The 22,508-nt window shown below is 43.3% G+C and overlaps 1 protein-coding gene across 6 annotated transcripts; it reads left to right on the forward strand.

Moving 5' to 3' along the window:
* The first annotated feature begins 168 nt into the window (after window positions 1-168).
* On the forward strand, window positions 169-22,502 carry LOC109481120 (glial fibrillary acidic protein-like). 6 transcript variants are annotated; one of them, XM_019783608.1, is made up of 9 exons: window positions 169-369; window positions 13,344-13,949; window positions 18,577-18,637; window positions 19,459-19,557; window positions 20,075-20,098; window positions 20,467-20,631; window positions 20,934-21,059; window positions 21,288-21,544; window positions 22,097-22,502. In XM_019783608.1, exons 1-9 carry the CDS (start codon window positions 188-190, stop codon window positions 22,254-22,256), a joined length of 1,680 nt encoding a protein of 559 aa, XP_019639167.1. In that variant the 5' UTR covers window positions 169-187; the 3' UTR covers window positions 22,257-22,502. The 6 variants fall into 6 exon arrangements, with proteins under 6 accessions (XP_019639167.1, XP_019639169.1, XP_019639172.1 ...); XM_019783610.1 differs by having other exon boundaries at window positions 13,347-13,949; XM_019783613.1 differs by lacking the exon at window positions 169-369 and adding an exon at window positions 3,225-3,318 and having other exon boundaries at window positions 13,347-13,949.
* Window positions 22,503-22,508: the final 6 nt, after the last annotated feature.

Here is a 22,508-nt window from a genome sequence, read left to right on the forward strand (position 1 = left end):
GGATTTTAACTAGGTAATCTTTATGTAATTCCTGGATGATACAGTCTAGTGCATAAATGAGAGAATACTCTACTTCCATTCTGTGTCCTTATCTTATCTTCCTATCCGTGACTGGAAGCGAAGAGGAATAAGAGAATATTAATGTTTTGCGCATCCACAGATCACACGAGACCGACACGAGAAGGACATGCTCCAGAGTGACAGTGAACGTACCCCCCGATTTGTGGCCGAGGATACGACAAACCGATGTAAATGGGGACGAGAATTTGTGGCCGCGTATACGAGGAAGGCGCGCCGGTTCTGGGAGGAGAGCGGCTTCTTCCGCCATCGCGTGAGCAAGCGCCAGCCCAGGTGCTCGCCGTCAGTCAGGTGAGAACGTGTTGCCATGGTAACACATATTCCACATCCAATAATGATTGATTTTTTTGTTGATAACAATACATTGCACTGAATAGCACACATTCTGACATCAACAAACTACTACTATAGTATATGTATGTAGTTTATAGGCAATGCCTCTTTATCTGGACAAGATGTATGTATGTAATACTATGTATGTATGGTATGTATGTATGTATGTATTTATGTATGTAACTTGCCGTTGATTTACACTGTCTGCTATGAATATGATGTCTTTGCCGAAACATGTTTTATGACTCACCTGTAGCTTTCCTCAATAATAATACAAACCATAAATCCTAACACAATCTATACACGTCATTAAGCCAAAATCCCACTATAAAGAATTGTCCCCTCTACAGTGAACGACTGGTCACAAAATATTAGTATTCATAACATCACGGGCATTAACAATTGATAATGAATTTTCCCTGTGATGAAGTAATAACTCTGAATGGCGCGGCACGTGCAGGGAATATGGGCAGACGGTTCCGGTGTGGACCAAATCCGTGAGCTGCCACATACGTGAGAGGTCAGGTGTTTAGGGCTAGGGTTATGGTTAGGGTTAGGGTTAGGGTTGGTATTAGAGTTATGGATGGGGTTAGGTTTAGAGTTGTAATCATTGTTCAGGGCTAGGGTTAGGGTTAGATTGTGGTTATGGGTTTGTCTCCCACATCACGACCAAACCCCTCCCGCCCCTGGTCTCAGGTATATCGGAAACCCCCAAGTAGTGTAAGAGTCATGTATTTGGCAGGATCATGTATCTGGCTTGACCGGTGGGGAGAACGCCAGCGCGCCGCTCTCGGTCTGAGCTTGAACAGCTGCACATTTAGACTATACCATCCATTCAGATCATCTCCACATATTCCTGTCGGTTTTCCCTATCCGCGACATGCGTTATGTGGGCGATCTCCAACCGTCTGTGACTTAAACAAACGGCGCGGAGACGGCGTAATCTCTCCGGCGACGTGAGCCGTGCAGAACCGCCCGACTCCGCCGCGCGTAAGCACGAGTTATAGCACCGGGACAATGCGAGCCATTATCTCCAGCCGAGTTATAGCTGTGAAATATCACTGAGGCTATTGTACGCATAGCTGCGAGTGAAATATTGCAGAACATCGCCAACTAATCTTCAGGAGACGTGAAGTGAAAAGGGTTTGAAGGACATTTAGAAAGTACAATGCTGAATGTGCTTTTGAAATCCGTCATATGCAGCTGAAGTTGTAAGAACTGTGCACTGACAGCTGTCATGATTCGCATGTCTCTTTTAATAGGTAATTTTGTCCCGCGGATTTGTTTTGATAACACACGTACGGCACGCACTGGTTGCAACTGCCTCAGCCAAATTGATATATCGTACAACGTGTAGTACTACAAATAAAGGTTGGCGTGTGACAAGGGAGAGCGTTAACACACTAGGTGTAGTTACTTTTCTAGACATTGTTCTCACACGGCATTACATGTGGTACATGCCAGTTGGCAGGTTTAGATGTTTATCCAACGTGATATTTTCGCGTGTCAATATGGTGTTGCCATCTGCTGTTGTTTTTTTGCGATATCATCAAAACAGCAGATAACTGTGTGTTTGCACAAATTTTATATTCATTTGTTTCACAATATTTCCGTGAATCATGCATAGGACTTCTCTATATGATAACAATTTTATTGCTCAACAATCGTATAAGATACATCCCTGGCATATTCTGCTAATAATTCTAAGAAACAAATCTACTTAACAAATACAAGTACTACATACTTGTACAGTGTTTGTTGCAGTTTCTAACGTCTTATATATATTTACATTGCTCCACCATCTGTTGGTAACTGTACAACCATGTTGGGTATATACTGGGATTTCCATGCAATGTTTTTGTAATGACAAAACACGCCGTTTCTGTAGCAAACTCCATTGGGCCCAACCATGAACATTGTACCTTGTACTGTAGACTCATCATGAATGATGGGTCTACAATCCGATCCGCCTTCTTGAATTTAAGACACTCGCTAAGTCATTTCCTATTGCCCCAATACGGCTAAGTGTGCCCCGTGCCTCGCCGTGCCTCTCGTGCCGGGCTGCATGAGTCTTCTCCCGCGGGAGGAGTGACGCGCGAGCCGGTTAGCCCCCTTTGCAGGCGTCCCGGACCTGTCCTTCTTTTTTGGGTGGTGGGTGGGGTATTTTCTGTTCTTTTTTTTTGGGGGGGGGGGTATTTTCTGATCAACTGGGATAGCATGCTAGGGTTGGCGACCGGAGCTTCTAAGCTTCAATCTGTACTCTCTAGCGGACCAACTACCCTGGCATGTTATCGCTCTATTTGGCCGATTTCTACTCTTTCCAGCCGCCTCCGAAGCCCGGTGTACGCTAGCTACGAGCGGGTACCGACCCGAGCTGGTAAGGCAATCTCCTCATCAGCTGCTGCTGTAGTAACATGTAATCATGTGGCCTGGTGCTTTGTTCTTCCATGTGAGGTCACGAACTTGAGACTGTACCAGCTGTAACTTTTTGTCAGTTGAATGAAGCATCGTCACAGGGAAGACTGAAAACTTAGTCTCACCAACGATGGCTTTTTGCTACAGCTTTATTCATACATTTAATAGCACGTCTGGTGCTCTGACCAATGCACAAAATACTAGTACTCAGATCTGTTCAGAAATGTCTGGAAAAACAGTTTGACTATTTTGTTTTGGGTCCCTCTTCCTTTCCCTTCGGTAGCCTCACCCTTTGTGAATGTTATTAACCATTGGCTGAGCTACACTACCCAACACTGTCGTTCCCACGCCCATGCCTTCGTCGCTAGAGTATTGAATTGAGTCCGGCAGCTCATTGCCAATTTTGGAGCCCGAAGTCACGGACAATGCGTCATCAGTACATTTCATGCTCAAACGAGACTCTATTGTGGACGCCGGACAATCTACCTACAGGTAGGCTTGCCTATTAAATCATAGCTGAAGTAGCTGCCATGAATGTAACGTTATATCTGAAATAGTTGGCTGTACCGTTCCTGTGGCTCGTGGGAAAGACATGGAAATCTGATTGTCATGTTTCCACGTACTGATTTTGGCAAAAGATGCCGTGCAGCCTGGCACGTTTCAAAAGAATATTGCTGGCATGAAATCACGTGTAACGTTTTAACCAATGTTATAAGTATCAAATTAGCTACTGTAATTAAAACGAAATAGATTACAAGGCATATACGACTAATATAGTAAGATTTACAGCTGCCTGTCGATTTGCCCCCCTCCCCCTTTTCAAACATAAATGGCCTGTCACGTTTTACCTTGGGTACAGTGCATGCTTCGTTGGCTCTATACCATTGTGTCCAAAAAGTCGATACTGGCTAATTCAAGGACCGGTCTGTAAAGAATAAACTATTAATCTAGGGAACATTCAACATTAAATTCTGTGTATAATTTCAGATAACAAGAATCGTTACAATCGTAAAAAAAGTGTATGTTTCCATAGTAACGTATCATTTTCATGGACACCAAATCCAATCGATAGAATATGCAAGTTGTTTCTCAGAAGATATTACGTATTGATTATCTGTCGGAAGCGATCGGGCCGGGTTAATTTGTATGCACGGCGCGTACATTCATCTTACCCGGCAATTTTATTAACATTCCTCCTGCGCCTGCTCCGTGCAAACGTGCCTGTAATTGGGTTTATGTCTTTTTTTCCCGCTCGATGTGGAACGGTATAGCACGCCTGAGGAGATACGGTAAAGGAATTTACAACCACATCGCAAGCTTAATGTTACCGCTGATTTTCAATAGATATCGCGATGTAAGATTGGCTCCAAGTCCATTAAAAGTTTTGTCTGTTCAGGCATCCGTCATCAGCCCACCCGTTTCCCGTCGCCCAGATGTTTCCGAGCTGACGTGGTGTGATAATACTGGAGGTTACGGAAAGCCGCTTCTGACGGCCGCAATTTCCATTGAGAAGGTCAAATATCAAATATACATGTGGAGGTCACGGTCATGACCTGAGCGCAACAAAACGCACTGAACCACTAACTACAACAGAGAAAGCTTAAAATGCAGGCACACCTTGATGGCAAACAGTATGCCTCACCCAAGACAAAATACAGAGTCTTGCCCGTGCAATGTGTAACGTAGCATATAATCAACGCGACACTGTTCCATCGATTTGTTGCGTTTTGATGTGCCGTTGATGCCATTCTGCCGTTTTCAGGTTGCACTGAACTGGAGAAGATGGCTGACATCATTGCCTTTGATATTGTCACACTATTTCGAGACTACAGCAATTTGTCTAAAAACTACAATGAACCCCATGTAACCATAAGAAGGATGCTTTGTGCCTACATAATTGAATATTACATACACATTTACATGTAAAATAGTTGAAAATGTACCGTTCAAGACTCTGTGACAATGGATGATCAGAGCTATTTGCAGTAAAAATAACCTGCAGACATGTACCTGGACTCTGATCTGAATACAGATTTATGCCATAACCGAATAGCTTATCCAGGCCAGACCCTGCCCATAGAAGATCATGGCAGCTCATTTACAATCTCTTCCGAAATCTCATTCACCGAAGGTAGAGGTACCAGCAAACTGCATTCAAAATGCATTTTCAAGAGCTCCTCACAAACATGAATATATAAAACAGGTCCCTTCGTGCTATCTCAGCCTGACCTTATCCGCTCGGGACGGAAAAGGCAGATGATTCAATTATGTATCTATGAATAGCCCGCTGATCTGGAGCCGCGTCTGGTCCCGTTGCCTTGGCCCTATTGCCTTGTCTCTGGTCTCTACCATCATTCCACCAGGTAAACCTATCCAAAATCACCGTATAACATTACTTTAATACTGCCGATACAATAGTAGCACGTGAAGGCCACGTCAAGGTAATGTATATACACCACTCGATGACATGGGTATCGAGAAATACATAAAATCTAAAAGATGTAATCTGAAAAACACGACGGGGCGGCAGCCATGTTCCGCCCCAAGCCGTAAATCCAGTCCGGGATAATCACATTACCAGTTTTACACCGACCTTGGCTTTCTCTTTGTTCGAGAAAACCCGCAAAATGTCATCACATTCTCTCCTGGGTTATCAACACGGACATCAGCAGTAAGCTACTGTGTCACATGTGGCTAAGGCAGGTTATACTACCAGCGAACGATATGTCTTCCCGGTTATGGCCTTAACGCTGCCCCGTGAGAGCTATTCGTACCATTCCTGACAAACCGTTAATGTCCACCGCAAACCTGACTATTGTTCCTGGACCCTTGTGTGAGGGCAGGTCGCCATCGGGTCTTCTTTGAACTGTTAAGAAGTTGTGGATCCTACAGTGGATCGATTTCTATGTCTTATAGATTTTCTGTAGTGTTTTATATATATACTTGCACATACACACACACACACACACACACACACACACACAACACACACACACACACAACACACACACACACACACACACACACACACACACACACACACACACACACACACACACACCTATATACTATCCCAGAGAGCGCATTCATCTGATGAACACTTTGCCTCTTTTAAATAGTACAAAATCAATACATATTCTTAATTTAACAACAATCGCACCTGAAAGAGCGCGTTGATATGAGTTGGCCAGCCCTGGTATGTTTGCTGTACACTATATATTAACTATGAAGAATACTTTGGCAGTATGATGGAGGTCTTCGCTCATAGATCTGATAAGAATGTGGTAAAGTCTTCACGTGCTTCGCATAATCTTGTCTACATTACACGTATCGCAGAAAGATATCTGCCCCAAGAATAAGCGAAGATTCTTCATATCTTGTGTCAAGCGATTTCCAATATCCGGCATTCTTCCAAGCAGTATGTAAAATACGTACTGGCTTTTGGCAATGACGGTGTGCAAAGCATCCTTTGCGTATGCTTGTGTGTCATGGATGGGGTACGTCATCATAAATTGTTCGCATTGGCTTTCTCGGAAAAGGGGGAGGGGCGGACTTTTGTTGTTATTGCTCTGTCCCGTCCGGGCGTGCAGTGTCAGTCCGGTTGCAGGGGGTTTATTCCCCCTGCGTCGCGTGCGCTATCGATTGTAACGGATTTATCGGGCAGACGAATTATTGGAGCTGGCAGGCCGGCGCCGCTGGATCGGGTCAGCACCCTGCATTACGTCGCCATTTTTCTTAGCGGCTCCGGGAGCCGCGGGACGGTCAGACTACGTCATCCGCTCATGGAGGGAGCAGGGAGGAGGAGGAACCCCGTGTGGCGACGCTGGAAAAGGTCTTGGACGTACCAGCAGTGTTGAACGCGATGTTGGAGAGGTTGTTTCATCGGATTTAGCTGTTTGATGGTCTTAAGTACTTTCGTTGCACCTGACATGGCGACGATGGGAGGTGCCGCTGCCCTGCAGGCCTCCTGGCCCGGTTTCCAATATGTAACGACTTTTCCGCGGTACCTGCCTTTGTCGGGATTGTTGTAACGCCAGTACGGAATACCTGTGTGCAGTTGTGAGGAAATCCACGTTGAAGGAGCTCGGAAGTTCGCGAATTTTCCCATCTATGGTAGAGGGGTCCGCCATCTTCCCTCCCCACCCAGCACCGCACAGGGATCTCTGCGCCACGGCGGACGGTCCTTGAATGACAATGACCGTCAAACTTTCCGCCAGACTGCTCTGTTTTGGTCAGCAAGGAAAGATGAGCACGTCGTCATGTCGTCGGTTGCGTGGGCCGTATCCGGACCCGGTTGGCAGGCGCGCACGCCTGCAGCGTGTGCCGTGTTCCCTACCCCTCCCACCCTGCGAGCCGCCCTCTCCCGTCTCCAGGTACCACACACAGTAGTGATCACCTGCTCTTCTGTTTCTATTGTCTATCCTTTGTTTCTGTCATAATTCAATGCTCCGCAAGTCGCTGTAAATTCGTATCAAGCACAAATACAATATAGTGCCTCCGGTGACTACCACGTCACAGTTCTTTTCCAACCTATTCATCACACGTATTCCGTTTTTGTCCCGAAGTAACGTCATTCCAATCGATCTGACCATTATATAGAACGATTTTCCGCCGTGTAATACTGTGTGACATCTTCGCCCTTCACAATGGATACCTGCTGGTGTCTTGCGCTTGCCATCTATCATTCAGCACCATGTACATGCATGTATTGCCGCAGGTGACAGTGCAGTCATCTAGCAGGGTTCCTTATCTAAACATACATGTATATAACAGCAGAAAGGGAGATGAAAGATTATTCCATAGTCATTTATAATAGGAGTAGGTATTCGGGAGCAGGACTACCATTTCTGTGACATGTCAGTGAGTTGCTAATATATTTCAAATTACCATGAATGTTCAAAATATCATCGTGTTTTTTTTCTTTAAAGCGGATTCAGTGGGTGCTTAAAAATGATATCTAAAAGAGCCTTATCTGGTATGCTTCTGCTGAAATGACTTTTCCAAGAACATACTTATACAGTGATTATGATTCCATTGAAAGTATATATATGAAAATGTAATAGAGGGGACGCAGATCCGATCACACCAGAATCTTCATTGAATCACGGAAACATGATGAGACATGCTTGGCCTACCAGATAGGAACGTGCATATGATTTATACCATGACGCCGACTGTACTAGCACAGAGTAATAAAACCTCTGACTTAAGACAAGTGCATCGCAGCTTGAAACACCAGGCGTAGAAACCGCTAGAGGCTTAGCTGACGCCCCAGGAGGAGATACAACTACAGTACACTTGACGGTTCATCCTCCGAGCAACATAAAACAGTATCCTCTTTGTCACGTGGTATATTTAAAGATGGTCGCGAGGGAACGTTACCTAAGAGTGCCATATGTTGATTGAATATTCTAAAGAACAACATGACACACACAGTTCCACTGGGCCTCATTTCCTTATTTGGTATTTCCACTTGGGCGACACATAATCCATTTATCATCTAAAAGGCAAATTTTATCATCACACTCTCTCACTCTCTCTTGTGGCCAGTAATTTAATGCTCCTATTTGGAAAGGCACTTGCTGTTGTTTTAATTCAGTTTTGCATGCAGTAACACTAGATGACTTACAAACTGCTACACTGGAATAAATTGCTACCACTCAGTCAACGGAACCCAGTTTTGTTATGCGTACCATACGCGTAAGAAAAACATGATCATCCTTTGATGTAGGAAGTTGATGGAGGAAGATGACTAAAACCCTACTCACCTTGAATAGTATCTGACCCTATGGAAAGAGACATTTCGGTCTGATAGCGCCATTACAGCCAGATAAAGGCTTATGTATAAAGTCGCCATGATTGCGGTTGGCTATCATGGAATGACCGCGCTTGTAAGTATATTTGTACTGGGTGAATGCGGGTCCATTTTACCCATCTCGTTGCACCATCTGTTATAGAGCCCATTTTCTAAAGGTTACATCTAGCCTGTTCGTCGTTCGTAGCATTTTTATACCTGTCCATATAAACAAGTGTCATATAATCTATCAGGTAATCTGTATTCCCGTCAGGTGTTAGAAGGCCGATCGCCAAAGCCACAAAATCGCGCGATTCATTATTTATGGGCAATCGTCAAATCATCACCCATAAAAGAGCTGCGATTCTACCACGTCTTCGCGCCAACAATTCACGTAATTTTGTTTCCGTGAAATATTTATTTTAAAAAATAAGATCAGCAGGTCTTTCGATGCAATTTCGATGACTGGCGATGACAGTTTTACATGCAAGTGCAAGGGCTGCTGAATAATGTAATGGCAGAGTAGGTTCCCGTTGGAAATACATTTGAAAGTTTCTGCATCACGAATACCAGATTGCCTGGTCATGATCATCCATCTTATTCTCAGCGAACTGGCCCTGAAGTCACCCTCTCCCTGCCATTATCTCCACTGTTTATTGCTTTCGAACGACCAGATTCTCTGCATTGCCTCCGTCTCAACTAACATCACATGGGCTTTTGGCAAACGAATAGCCTTGTACTTAATGTGTCGACATTTAATGAGTTATGGTTACTCGCGCGCCAGGATACGTTGATAGTGTTACGGATTTTCGGTCAATAAAGAAAGAGGTCTCATTGGTTGCACGAAAGATGAGACCATGTACTCTACCTGTTCGTTATACAGTGACCTACATATTAGTGGATGGAAACGAAGATGAATGGATTCAGGGCACTATTTCCAAATTGGGGTTGAGCCTGTGGAGATGCACATAGGAGAAATGTACGTCAATGATGGTAATACTGAGTGACACATGACTGGTCTGTGAGCCGTAAAACACACACGACCTAATTCTCTTTGGCTTTAATTTTTTCTGACCCAGTATTGATAATTATATAATCGAATACGATTGCAATCTAGTGTTTCTACCAATGAATAACCAATAGATCTTTTTCCGTCGGTAATCATCATCCCAACCGATTGCGACTGTCTAGAGAGAAATAACGCGGTATCGGTTTATTGCAGGATGCGTGCATTTCAAAATGGGGAGCTTCCCAACCTCTTATTGTCACCATCTTTCTGCATCAAATGCAGTACACGCATAAAAACGTTTCCCGTCCCATCTTGTGGATCAGCCAATTATGTACTCTCAGTTATGATACGGATGCAGGGTTTTCTGTGCTGCGGTTCACTGTCGACTGCGCACCGCAGGGCGGTAAATGATAAAATCACGCCCATGGGCAACGGCGTACCGGGCCGGAACCTGAATACCCCATAATTCTGGCAGGTCATTCCATCCAAAACCAACATTGACCATTTAATCTCTATTGGTGGTTTCACTGATGTAACGGAATGTTGCATAAAACCCTCAATAATAATTTCCTATTAAAAGCAATCAATAGAATAGAACCAAACGATATCAAAATATATCGATTTGCTATATGTTTATCAGTATATAGTGCATATATGACGTTCCATATTACATATGCATTGACATTTGCATGTATTCTTATAGATATATTGATTACTTATCGATACATGCTGAGATCAAAACGTATTTCACAACACGGTTGCAAAAGAACACATGCTATATTCTTAATAGTAATGAAAAAAGTATGAAATTTTTTCTATCGCACCATATAACAAATGTTAATCAATTTAGTTTTCACCGTAGCGTCATGCAATTACACCAAAAGAACTACCAAATCAGTAATGCACCATGATTTTTTTCCAGAGAAAAGCGTCTTTAAGCTCTAACTTTTGATTTATTACCCTTCAGCGCATTTCCATCCATAACTGTTCGGATATCGATTTTTCTGGTGGCAACAAAGGGCGTTGTTTCCGAGATGGGAGAGTCCCTGGGTTTTATTGCTGCGTCTGTGAGACGGAATGTCGAGATAGAGACATTACATCATATCACGTGAGCGTCACATGTAATATGACGCTATGGATCAGAACATACAGTTAATATATAGATACGAACGTGCAAGAGGAGGCCTATCCTGATATCTTTTTATTACTTTTCAAAGCCAAAGCACATGTGCCTAGTATGGTACGGAAGAAATTTTGGATATTTGGAACCACAAAACGGATAAATAAGACTCAGGAAGCAGTACATCTGGATTTGAGTGCCACAGAAACAAACAAAAAAAACAACCATGTACACGTACTGTTCAGTATTACAAAATCCGGCCCTGTATCTAACGTTGTTTTGTCCAATTTGTAAACATTTTAACCGGTCCTTCTAGTTTATCTCGATATTGCCGTGAGACACCAAAAAATCCCCGCATCTGGGACCTTAGTTCGCGTGATAACACATGTGAATGCGGGAAACTCAACAAATCCTCGTGTCTCAAGAATTCTCCACCAACAATAGAGCATTCCTCATAACAGGAACCACATATTACACACATGCAATACCCGTAAGACTGGACGACTTTACCTGGCTGAAGCCCCCCTCCCACTTAGGATGAAGGGCTTATCCTGTCACAACGTAACCTTTATGCCGACCCTCGCCATACTGGTGCTCCGGGTGAACCTAATTGGCCAATTTGATTAACTTTCGGTCAACTGGACAAACCTAGTATCTCCCAGGGCAGGATGACTCGTAGTCTGCTCTAAATAATGACCTCATGATGAACAGGTGCTTTGTTCCTGTTGACAATGGTGCAATTTGCGCTAAGCGCGCCTGGGGGCTCTTACGTGGACAAACAGATTCCTTCATAAAAAGCCACTGCTGTTGACTCATTTCGGGAGCCCATTCCTAGATCGTTTTCAACGTACCTGTACAAATCTGGTACACATGTGTCCATGTAAATGTACAATAAGAACGAGAAAAGCTGACATAAAACTGACAAGTCATAGGTACAAGAGTGTGAAATGGAATGCGAGATTTTTCTGACAATATTTACGGAAAGGTTTTGGTGAATAAGGTAACGCGAGGTTGGTTAGATATGGAATCATCATTTTAAGGGTACTAATTATTGGACATTGGACAGAAAGGTTTTGGTGAATAAGGTAACGAGAGGTTAGATATGGAATCATCCTTTTAAGGGTCCTGATCATTGGGCAATTATCTCATTAGAGCTGATGCACCTAATAGCGTAGTATTGTCTTGGATTAATCGTAATTACCTAAATATTTCGTTAACTCCCTATTCTTCTGTAAACATCAATGGAACTCGCGGTAAAATCTGCGTGTGGGAATTCTGCAGTATTTGTGGGTTTATTTGTTTGTGCAGTTTGTCAAAGCTCCGAACCTTACAACTGTAGTCAACGTGCATACAGAAGTGGCCATTTCCTTCATAGATTGACAAACATTAATTAATTTATTGAGATTTACCACACTTGTGGTATACTATATATAGGATTGAGATACATGTAATAGGTGACTATCACCTTTTCATGATGTTAACCCAGAAACTGGGCAGTAAGGTATTGAAGTGGGGATTTCCACTATACTGTAACCTGGACACCAGGTGTTTTACTTTTAGAACACCACCCCCAAAACGCAAACCAACAACAAGTTCGTAGCCCGGGTTTGAGGCATGACTGGGACACGACAAATACATGTACGTCAAAGCTTACAGTACCCAAACAATGATGACATTTGCCTACGCACTACTGCACAAGGTCAAGTACTTTATTTCTGTTTTCTCTTCATACCGTGACGTCGTTTTATTTGTCGGCATTGAAGTAAAGGTAAATGGATGTAGACGATGTAGACGTAGTACCCCGATACTGTTGTTGGCGATTGTCAGAAGATGAAATGGACCGCATGCCTAAAAGTTTGATTCGCAGTGATATTTTATAAAAGTTTAGAATTTGTCTACGATTATATCTTGACAGCCGTTCTTGTTTATAGCTTTCAAAATGCACCTGAGTGATCGAGGAATTTCCTTCACGAAATTGGCACACGTCATTGCCAATAAATCAAAGGCGTAGTTTTCTAACAGATAAAATCTGGCCAAAACATGTCTCTTCGAACTAAACGGTTTGCTAGTAAACCGCTGAAGGGAAGGTCACCTATCAGTGTTTGGAGGGCATGCTTCAGAAAAGAGAACATATCTATTAAGGCACATAAACGAGTGGTGTTAAGGTACTTAACAAGCGTTACAACCAGTTACAGTAAACCTTAAGAGGTCGGCCAAGAGCTTAGTAATACATGTACATAGTTTACATACATGTGAGTAAGACACCCCCCCCCCACTCCATGCCCACGCAATTCCAACCAGGTGTTGTGGCTCTGACGTCATCAAGGTGTGCTGTCGTCCTCAGGGGTCATGACCTCCGTGATAGGGAAGGGGGGTCCGGCCGGGCAGGATTCCGGGGCGACTGCGTCTGCGCGGTAAACTTTGTCTCCGTGTTACCTAATCACCGCACGGCGGACAGACCGGCGGTAGTTCGTCATGAGAGAAGCCGTCCCACCTTCACCCAACATGATCCGCACTCCTACTAACAACTCACACTTCCCGGCAGCGCAACCATATCCACCTCACATTAACGGCTTCTGTCCCTCCTCTTCCAGCAGCAGTGAGATCCTCTCACCCACCCGAACGATGTCTCCGAGCATGTCCCCGCCGAACACTACCTCAGCCGAGAGGACCTCGACCTACGTCAGCCGCAGCGTGAGCTACTCGGGGCTATCGAGCTCCTACCACCGCCCGTCCACCGCCTTCACCCGCTGGAGCTCGATACACTCCGTGAAAGACATGTCGTCGTCGTCGTCAGTGCCGGACAAGTCCAAGTACGAGATGAAGCAGCTCAACACGAGGTTCATGTCCTACATCAAGAGAGTACACTTTCTCGAGGACCAGAACAAACTTCTGAAGGATCAGATCACTCTCATGGAGCTGGGGGACACCAAGGGAGCTGAGCTGAAGAAGGAGATGAGGGAGTTACGCGAACGGTGCGCGGAGCAGGCTGAGAGCGAGAGGAAGTTAGACTCCGAAAACAGGAAACTTCGCCACGATCTCAGAGACATGGAGGTCGAACTGCTGAATTTCGACAAGAGGTCCACTTGCAGCGAGTCGTCCGATAACCCGCCGACACTGGAGGACCTCGAACGAGAAAAATCCCACCTTTCTGAAGAGTGTGACAGGCTACGAAGGGACGCCCAGGAATACAAGGCAAAGTAAGTCAATATTTAACTTTATCTCTTCACTAAAGTAAATTTGATCGCGTAGGTGTGTAATGTTTACGTTTACTAAGAAATGGTTAAGCATGCGACCCCAAACTGGCCCCTTACTTTTCTGTTGATACCTTTAGGGCATTGATCTGTTCAATAGCGCCAGGGAAAACACAGTATCGAACAACTGACATTACGTTGTCAGCTCGGGGGGATTGTAGCCTGTCCCAGTTTCAGCTGGGGAGTCTTTTTCATTTCCAAAGTGCTCGGGTTTGTCATGAGAGGTCACGACAGCGTCTGTCAAAGACAACCCCAGTTGTAACCCGATGTGCACGGTTTGTGTACGTACGTGCCGTTCGGACAAATACTTACGAAGGACAGCGATGTGCACCAATAAAAATGCCCCCCTTTCCTCAGATTGCGATGTTTGGTGCTGTCTGAGCCCACCTTTTATCTCTGTGAGGCCGGGACGTCTCGCTGTCAGACGAGAAATATCAAATTCCCCTCAGCCACTTTCAGCCAGTCGACAGGTGGTCGTCCCTCGACCGTGCAGGCCAGACTATAATTGAGTTAAAAATAATACCTCAGACCGTAAGAACTTCGTCTAGACTGTGCTAAAAGAAGAAACATGCTACCACATTACTGATTATTTCGCGTGTTTTTTTTTTTTCCAAACTATTTGACGAAAGGAGCTCGAGGTTCAAAGGAGAGGCACAGTTCATTTAACGCATCTGTTGACAGTCATCAAGTCAAGTGTTAATTCCCCAGGCTAGGCCCGAGGCACGCGCCATTTAATAGGGTGAAGAAAAATAATACACACTTATCATCGCCGCCATCTTAGTATTGCTTACTTTCATTCCATGTTTTGTTTCTGTTACTAGACGAATGTTAAACATTCCTATCACGGTTTGTCCGGTTTCATCGTTCTAACATCGTTCGCTTGGCGACGCTGTGTTTTGAGAAATCGTTACACCATGGGGGCAAGATGTCTTCGGCAGACAATAGTCCTTTTCTTCTCTTTGCTTTATTCGGACCAGGGGTGTCTCATGTACGGGGCACGAACTATTAACCTCCGCAAATTTGTCCGACTAGCTTGCCGTGTACACACACAGGGCGAAGGTTTTATAGAGAGAGAGTAGAAAGTGTTGCAGTAAGTAGAGGTCTCTGGGGGATTTTAGGCGACTTAAAAGCGAATCATCGCATCGTAAAGCACAATGATGAATGGGTGGAACCAATAAACTACCAACAAAGGGACCACAAGAACCTTTAGATCGGTTTGGACGAGTCCATTATTTGTCTACCCCAAGTAGAATGTATAATGATTTTGTCCCAAACAAAACATCAAAGCTCAATCCAAGGACACTCTCTTGGTGTATCGGAATATCCCGTCTCTTAGTAACTGTGTCAGAAACACACCATGTGTTACAGTAATCATTATCAGATTACTTGTCAATCATAAGATGGACGAGTTATACCGGACAATGACGAACGTCTCCGAATGTAGGCGACTCTCTAACGACTTTCTCGCCCTTCCAGTACCCTCACCGAAGTCTGTGTTCATCTGTTGTGTAGATCATGCACCTTTCTGCACATCGAGGTCACTTTGTCTAGCTTTTCTTGCTTTTGCAAAACATGTTTGAAAGACGCGTGAAAAGTTCTGAGGCTACTAAGTGATGGTTGTATTAGGAAGGTGTGGGAGATGATCAGAAGTCATTCAGACTTGATGGAAAGATTTCCAGAACACACCTTCGACAGAGACAAACATGGTCATCATCCCCCGGGTTATTGGCCTTAATGTGTAGGTGCGCCGGGCATCGCTTAGAGCTACCTGCCCACCTGGCCGTCTTAAGAGGCATATGACTCATCCAACCCTATAATCACTACATACCTCCTTTCTCCATAAAGACTGAAAAATAATAGGCTATGGTTTGCGCTATCGTTGTCTGCACCGTTTACGTCTGCTTGGTTTCGTTGTTTGCTTGTTATATGTGGATTGTTTATTTTGATTGCACAGTGCCATTTTGAAACGCGTAACAGAAGAAGCCCTGTGAGTCAGGAGAAAGTGTCACTAGAGCTAGGTCGCTGCAATGCCGTGTCATATGTTTTCAAAGGAACAGCCGAACAGTGAAGCACTGTAGTTTCTAGGTCACGTTTTCATAGCATGGCTAGTTGAGACGAGTAACCAAACCTTAACTGTACCTTTGACCTAAATACAAATGTATATTTAATCGTCTTGACTGTTGACACATATGCATTGTTTGAGTTTGAAAAACAGATCTGTGTTAGCGTACTGTGAAGATGTCTGATTGTAATGCATGAACCATGAATGTCACACACAATCTTGCATCCACAAAATGACTGCATGTTATGAAGCACAATGTTGAAGACTTGGGTTGAACATATTTCGCATACCGATTTGAGCAAGGGTAATCTCTGAACGCCAAGAGCCAAGGGTCGGTCTTTATCGTCATTGCTACCAGAAACACGGGGTTAAAGTTGTTCTCTCGTCCATTTATCATTATTCAAATTATTCCGCCGCGTTCAGGGGTTGCTTTGGCAGTTGGTACATGTTTGTACTTGAGCCAAGTAGCTATATATTTCATCGTCACCAGCTGTAAAGGCTTCTAACAATCTCTAGTCAGTTTGTATGCAGTCATGCATCTACTTGTTGATATGCCTCTTGACTTTGACACGGGACAATTGGCGTGTTAGTTCAAGAAGTCAAACTCGCTTATGTAGGAACCCTCTATTATGGGTAAGGCTATGTTGATTTGATTATATGGATGAGATCCTCTGGGAACCCCAAAACGGATGCGAGCGTGCGAATAAAAAAGTTTGGAAAAAAAGTTTAATTCATTTTGAAATCTACGTGGTCATGAAGGTTGAACATACTAGATTATTTTATTGGCATGGTGAATAATAGACTTTTCATTTTCATTCCTTCGCATTTTCTTCTTGTCCTTTGGAATGGATTTTGGCATTCTGCGACATAAGGGTCGTTTTCCAATATTTTTTCAATCTACGGTATATATTTGTTCATTTTGCAGCAGCTTAGTACGATTTACAGTATGGTCGAAAACTTTTTTTTTTGGAAACGGACGAAAATTCATGCGCGCGCGGATGTCATCCATATGAACAAATCAACATGGCCTAACTACCAAAGGTTTGTGGGAACAATGGGACCATGGCTGGGTGGGCTTCTCGGAATGCGTTTGGAATATTTCACTCGGCGACATAACGCTTAGGGGTGAATCGTTCGTGATCCCTCAAGCAGATGTCGACATTAAAAAATGGCAACAATTTGGAAAGGTGGTGTTATGATCTTCCCTTACCACAAAGTGTATTTTGTCCTTTGTAAATTACAACCTTAATTTAGGTCCCTTACAATATTCATAACATCAATTTAGCCTGAAAAAAAGTACATTTTCCGCTGAAAAAGTTTAAAACCATGTTTAGACCCACCATGTTATAATATTCTTACGCTTTTCACATACTATGGGCACATGTACGTTCCCCCAAACTCCGGTACGCCTACCTCGACATTAGAAACTGTACTGTCCTGACATTTTACATGATAAACAGTTGTACAGTTGGATGTTGGTAAGTCAATCACGTAATATGACGACATGCATCCTTGTGTGGCCTAAGCTTTCTTAACCTTAGATCATTTGCTGATCCCAAAACAAGTCGCTGCTTTGTCAAAGTTCTCAGCCACGATATGCATGGCTTATTTGTGTCGATCCATACATCCCGAGTACTTCAGGTCTCTGACAAATTTCTCGGCAAAGCAAGGGTTGAAAATTGCCCAACTTGATTTGTTTGCGTTCGCAGGTAACTTATCTGTGTATTAAAACAAGTAATTGACGTTTTACCATCTGTTTCTATTCGTTACCCGACCATAGTGACTTCTCACTCACAACGAACCGTTTGAATAGCCAGGTAATTAGCAGAAACCCAATCGTGTGTACTGTTACGCCTCGGGGTACGTGACGACTCTGTGACCTTGGTGGTATTTGACCTTAGGGCGTCGTTCCAAAGAGATAAAAACTCTCATTGGGTTGTGAAGTAGGCCCGTGTAGGCCGTCAGCTGTGTTTGTGCAAGGAAAATATCCTACCTCCGTCTTTTCTTGACAATTTTGGAATCCAACGTGCGCTTTTTCTCAAGGGATTCTGGGTGTTTATTAAAAACCAAAAACAAAATGGCGGAAAGAGTTTTGTCTCGGAATGTGCAAATGAGCAGGGCTGTTTGTCTAGACGAAGTTCCGACCAGCACGATTAACAAACCACAGCAGATCTAATCTTCTGTACAAAGAATAGTAAACGACTAGTATGTGATTTGAATCAGACTGCACATTCAAGCAAACCCACGCAAATAGCATCAATGTGTCACGTCCGGCATTAGTAAGGACGGTCAACTTGGACAACAAATGCCTAGTGACGTAGTAATTGTTGTGACTAGTGTGACACTCCACATCTTTCGTAATATCCTGTAATTTATCACATATTCATGCCTAACCGACCTTGTGATTATAGATGCAGAATTCGTGGCATACAAAAATAACCCCACCTCACAAAACAGAACAGAGACATCGTTTGACACCTGTTAAACTTTTTTTATCTTTTGTTATTTCAGATGGGAGGATGAGTCTAAAATGCGTGCAAAAATAGCAGAAGACCTTTCTCGGACAAGACAGGTAAGCGTTCAGCTATCTATGAAAACCTGTACTTTTTGATAGTGTTTTGTACTAATTTCTGACTGGTAATATGGGGAAGTTTATGACTTTACTGGTAATATGGGCGGTTTCTCTGTAGCATGTTTTAAGCGAATCTCGTGGTAGTCACTAGACGATAGTTCAAACATAGCTACATGTAGCAACTAGAAAAGTAACATTTGCAAAGCAAACGCATAATGTTTACCTTCGCATATGGTCTGCTCTGTTGATTCTTACTGATTAACACATTCATGTATCGTGACAGGAGTCTAAATCCCTCCTGTTATAAAATTGCAACATGGTGAACTAGTAACCCAACACAAGTTACCATAGTGACAAACGTTGACCTTATTTGTTTGGAGGAGAAGAAGAGGAAACAGAGCAAAAAACAATGTTTTCCTTCTGTAAACATATGCATAATAACCTGTTTGACAGGGAGAGAAAAAACAGATGGTGAAATGCGCCCACTTATTTACAGACCCTCCAGCGACACGCACGACCTCCATGACCTACAAACAATTAGTAGCTGCTAATTTCTTCACCTCTTCATAAATCAACGCGTATTATGGGTCAACTACTTGCAGATATTATGTCTCAGGAAATGCACTGTGACCAAAGGTTATCAAATTAACACAATCGGAATTCATTAAATGTCTTTATACTCTACGTAAACATGCATGTCATTGGAGCGCTTGTGTTACGTGTGCGTTATGCCTGGTCAATTCCTTAAACTATTGAAATATGCAGTTCAGAAATATGCACATACCTGAACTTGGAATTTCCTTCCGTCGATCCTTCCTCAGGAATTAGCCAAGTTCAAGGTGGAACGAGATGACCTGGAGAGAAGACTGACCCGGGAACAAGAAGAGGGCCAGCTCATGCGACTGAGGGTAGAGGAAAAGGTGATAAAACAAATTACCCCTTAGAAACAAAATATAAATTTAAGAATATTTACTGAAACATGCTGGCAAAAATTTAATGAGGTTCAATAGCTGACATTGAATCACAAGGGCAACTCATGAACATGCATTTATGGACGAATGAATCTATCTCGACGATTGAACAGTAATATAAGGTTCGTACGTGCAACATATACTTCATGTATTATACAATATGTATCAGACATGCCAAAGACTCAAGAGAGAGAGAGAGAGAGAAAGAAAACAACACAACACAGCAAGTTAGAAAACACATTTCATGTACAATACCTGTCATTCACAATTTTGCGCTTTATGTGTTGCAGACAAACAACCTTACGTTGCATCAGTAGCGTGCATAACTGCTAACATCGCTAATATTGTACTCATATGCAGTCGTGTCTAATTTGCATAGGCAGCTTCTACTCTTAAATGTTTTGCTAATTTGCTAATACCTCGCCATGCCATAACGCATTTTCCATTTCATTTTCATGTACGACAGAAAAGTGAGCTAGACACAGAAAAAGTAAGTTTGCCACCAGCTAAACAAAACAAAAAGCAGCATTCTAACTAAAGCAATACTCAATACATTACTAAGTTGGGAAGAGTTGTTAAGTAACTTAAACGTATAAAAATACAAAATAGTTCGAGAGAATAGTCTCGCTCAATCTCAGCTCAGCTCAACGTCTGCCTTGTCGTAGTAGCACTAGTTGTACGTAGTAGTAGTAGCAGTAGCTGTAGAAGTTGTAGTAGTAGTAGAAGTAGTAGTAGTAGTAGTAGACCTGTGTCAGTCCAGGGACTATGTAGGTACCTACTAGTAGGTTAGCGAAGGTAGGTCGTTTACGCTTGCTCCAAGACGATGTAGAAATAACTGAAAGATAATATTTCTGCCAGGATAAACAAGCCGAGGCCGCCCTGAAGAAGAAGATGGAGGAACTGAGCAGCTGCGTGCAGAAATATCACGTCGAGCTGACAGAGACGCTACAGCGCATGTCCGTCCAGCAGGAGGACAGTGCCCGGATGTCAAAGCAGGAGTTGGAACAGTGGTACAGGACACAGGTATACATGTTTACATGAACGTGCTCTGATGATATTTTACCGTGGGTTTGTTTTTAGTGTTTTCTGTATGTTTGCCTGTGTGTCCGCGAATGAATACAGTTGAGCCACAGGAAGTGAGGGGGAAATGGTGTAACCACAGACTGACAGAAAGATTGGGGGGTCAAAATGATCTTGGAAAAACTGACAGTGGCGTATATGCACAAGATCAACGAAAGATTTACAATAATGAATAAAAGAAGAAATTCTAAATAACTCTGAAATGCTTCACTGAGGTGTGACATCTCCGATTTCTTGTGTTGCAGTTGGAGGAAGCAAAAGCGGCGGCGGCGAAGGACGCAGAGACACTTACAGAAACGCGAGACGCCTTGCTGCAGAGCGAGACGCTAGTCGGGCACCTGTCAGACGAGATAGACATGCTAAGAAGTCAGGTAAGATACAGAGATCTGCACCAAGACATAGAAACTAACTAATTCGAGGAATAAAAGCAATAAATTTCATATATTTTCACCATTCAACGATCCAAGCGAACGCCCTTTCAAAATGGTTTTATTTTCTGTTTTCCTGTCGTGCTATTTTGCAAGTTACCTTGCTAATAAAATGTGTAGATCTGTGTTAAGCGTCAATAGTCAAATTTTCCATGTTTTTTTTATGGTCAGAACTCGAGTCTATCAAAGCAGCTTCAAGAGGCGGAGAAAGCTGTGGACGAAAACACCGTCAAATACGAGGAGAGCATCCGGGCACTGGAGACGGAGCTGCATGCCCTGAAAGAGGACACCGCCACTCAGATCATGGAGATCGTGCATCACGTGATGTCGCTGACCAATGCGCGCGTGGCATTGGACCTCCAGATTGACTCTTACTTTGACATACTGGGCAAGCGGAAATCAGATACTGAAGAGGCTGATACAGTCAAGTAAGTAAAAATTACTGTACTTTCCTCTCTTCTACCTTTCATCACTTTATTCACTCTGCAATTCTTCAGTACTTCTTCGCCACCATCACCATTCAAATCATCTTTATCATCATCATCACGTTCTTTTTCTGCACCTCCTTCTCTGCTAGCCTCATGCAAGCTTCAGCGGCAGAGAATCCATGCTTGGGGACAAAACCTCATCATTGGAGTAGCTGGTAAAACCGCTTGGTCCTAATATTAATCTTTGGAAAAGACAAATGTTGGCTTTTCTATCAGCGTTAGCCATAATTCTGCTGTTTCAGTTGTTTCTGTTTTTTTTTCAATTTCACTAACTCTTTAGGTCAAAAACATTGCATATATTATCATATATCATTATATGCTGATGACATGACTCCTCACGCGGACCGCTATACTTACATGTAACATGTCATATATTTTCTGCAATCCCTTTTACACAGATGCATCTGTCAAAATCAGATAGTTTGACTATGTAGATTAGAGGCAATTTGCCCCACTGCTTATCATTGTGTGTTTCTATTTTCTCTTTCGTAGGAAACAGAAATCCCTGGTCCTGCCGGCGTTACCGATAGCAGAGGATAACAGAGTTCCCATGGACACGACTGACGCATGCGCACAAGACTGTATGAGTGATGAAAACGCGAACACGTCCCCCATCATGGCGGACGAAGTCGCTGCTGGTAGCGGCCATTGACCTCGCTTTCGCCACTTGAGAAATGGTAGTAGGAGATTTTACGACAGGCATGCATGGACCATTCCAGGGACCAGGAATTTACGACGACGTCAAGACCATCCGATTTGCGGCAATCGCGCGTTACAACGTTGATCGTTCGGATTTAACCTGTAAGAGAGAAGAAAAAACACACGGATTTACCTATAAGAGAGAAGAAAAACAACGTCTACACACAATGAAGATATATAAAAAGAGGCAGACACAACCGTCATT

Source organism: Branchiostoma belcheri, unplaced genomic scaffold, assembly GCF_001625305.1.
Source record: "Branchiostoma belcheri isolate BF01 breed outbred unplaced genomic scaffold, Haploidv18h27 scaffold54, whole genome shotgun sequence".
NCBI lineage: Eukaryota > Metazoa > Chordata > Leptocardii > Amphioxiformes > Branchiostomatidae > Branchiostoma > Branchiostoma belcheri.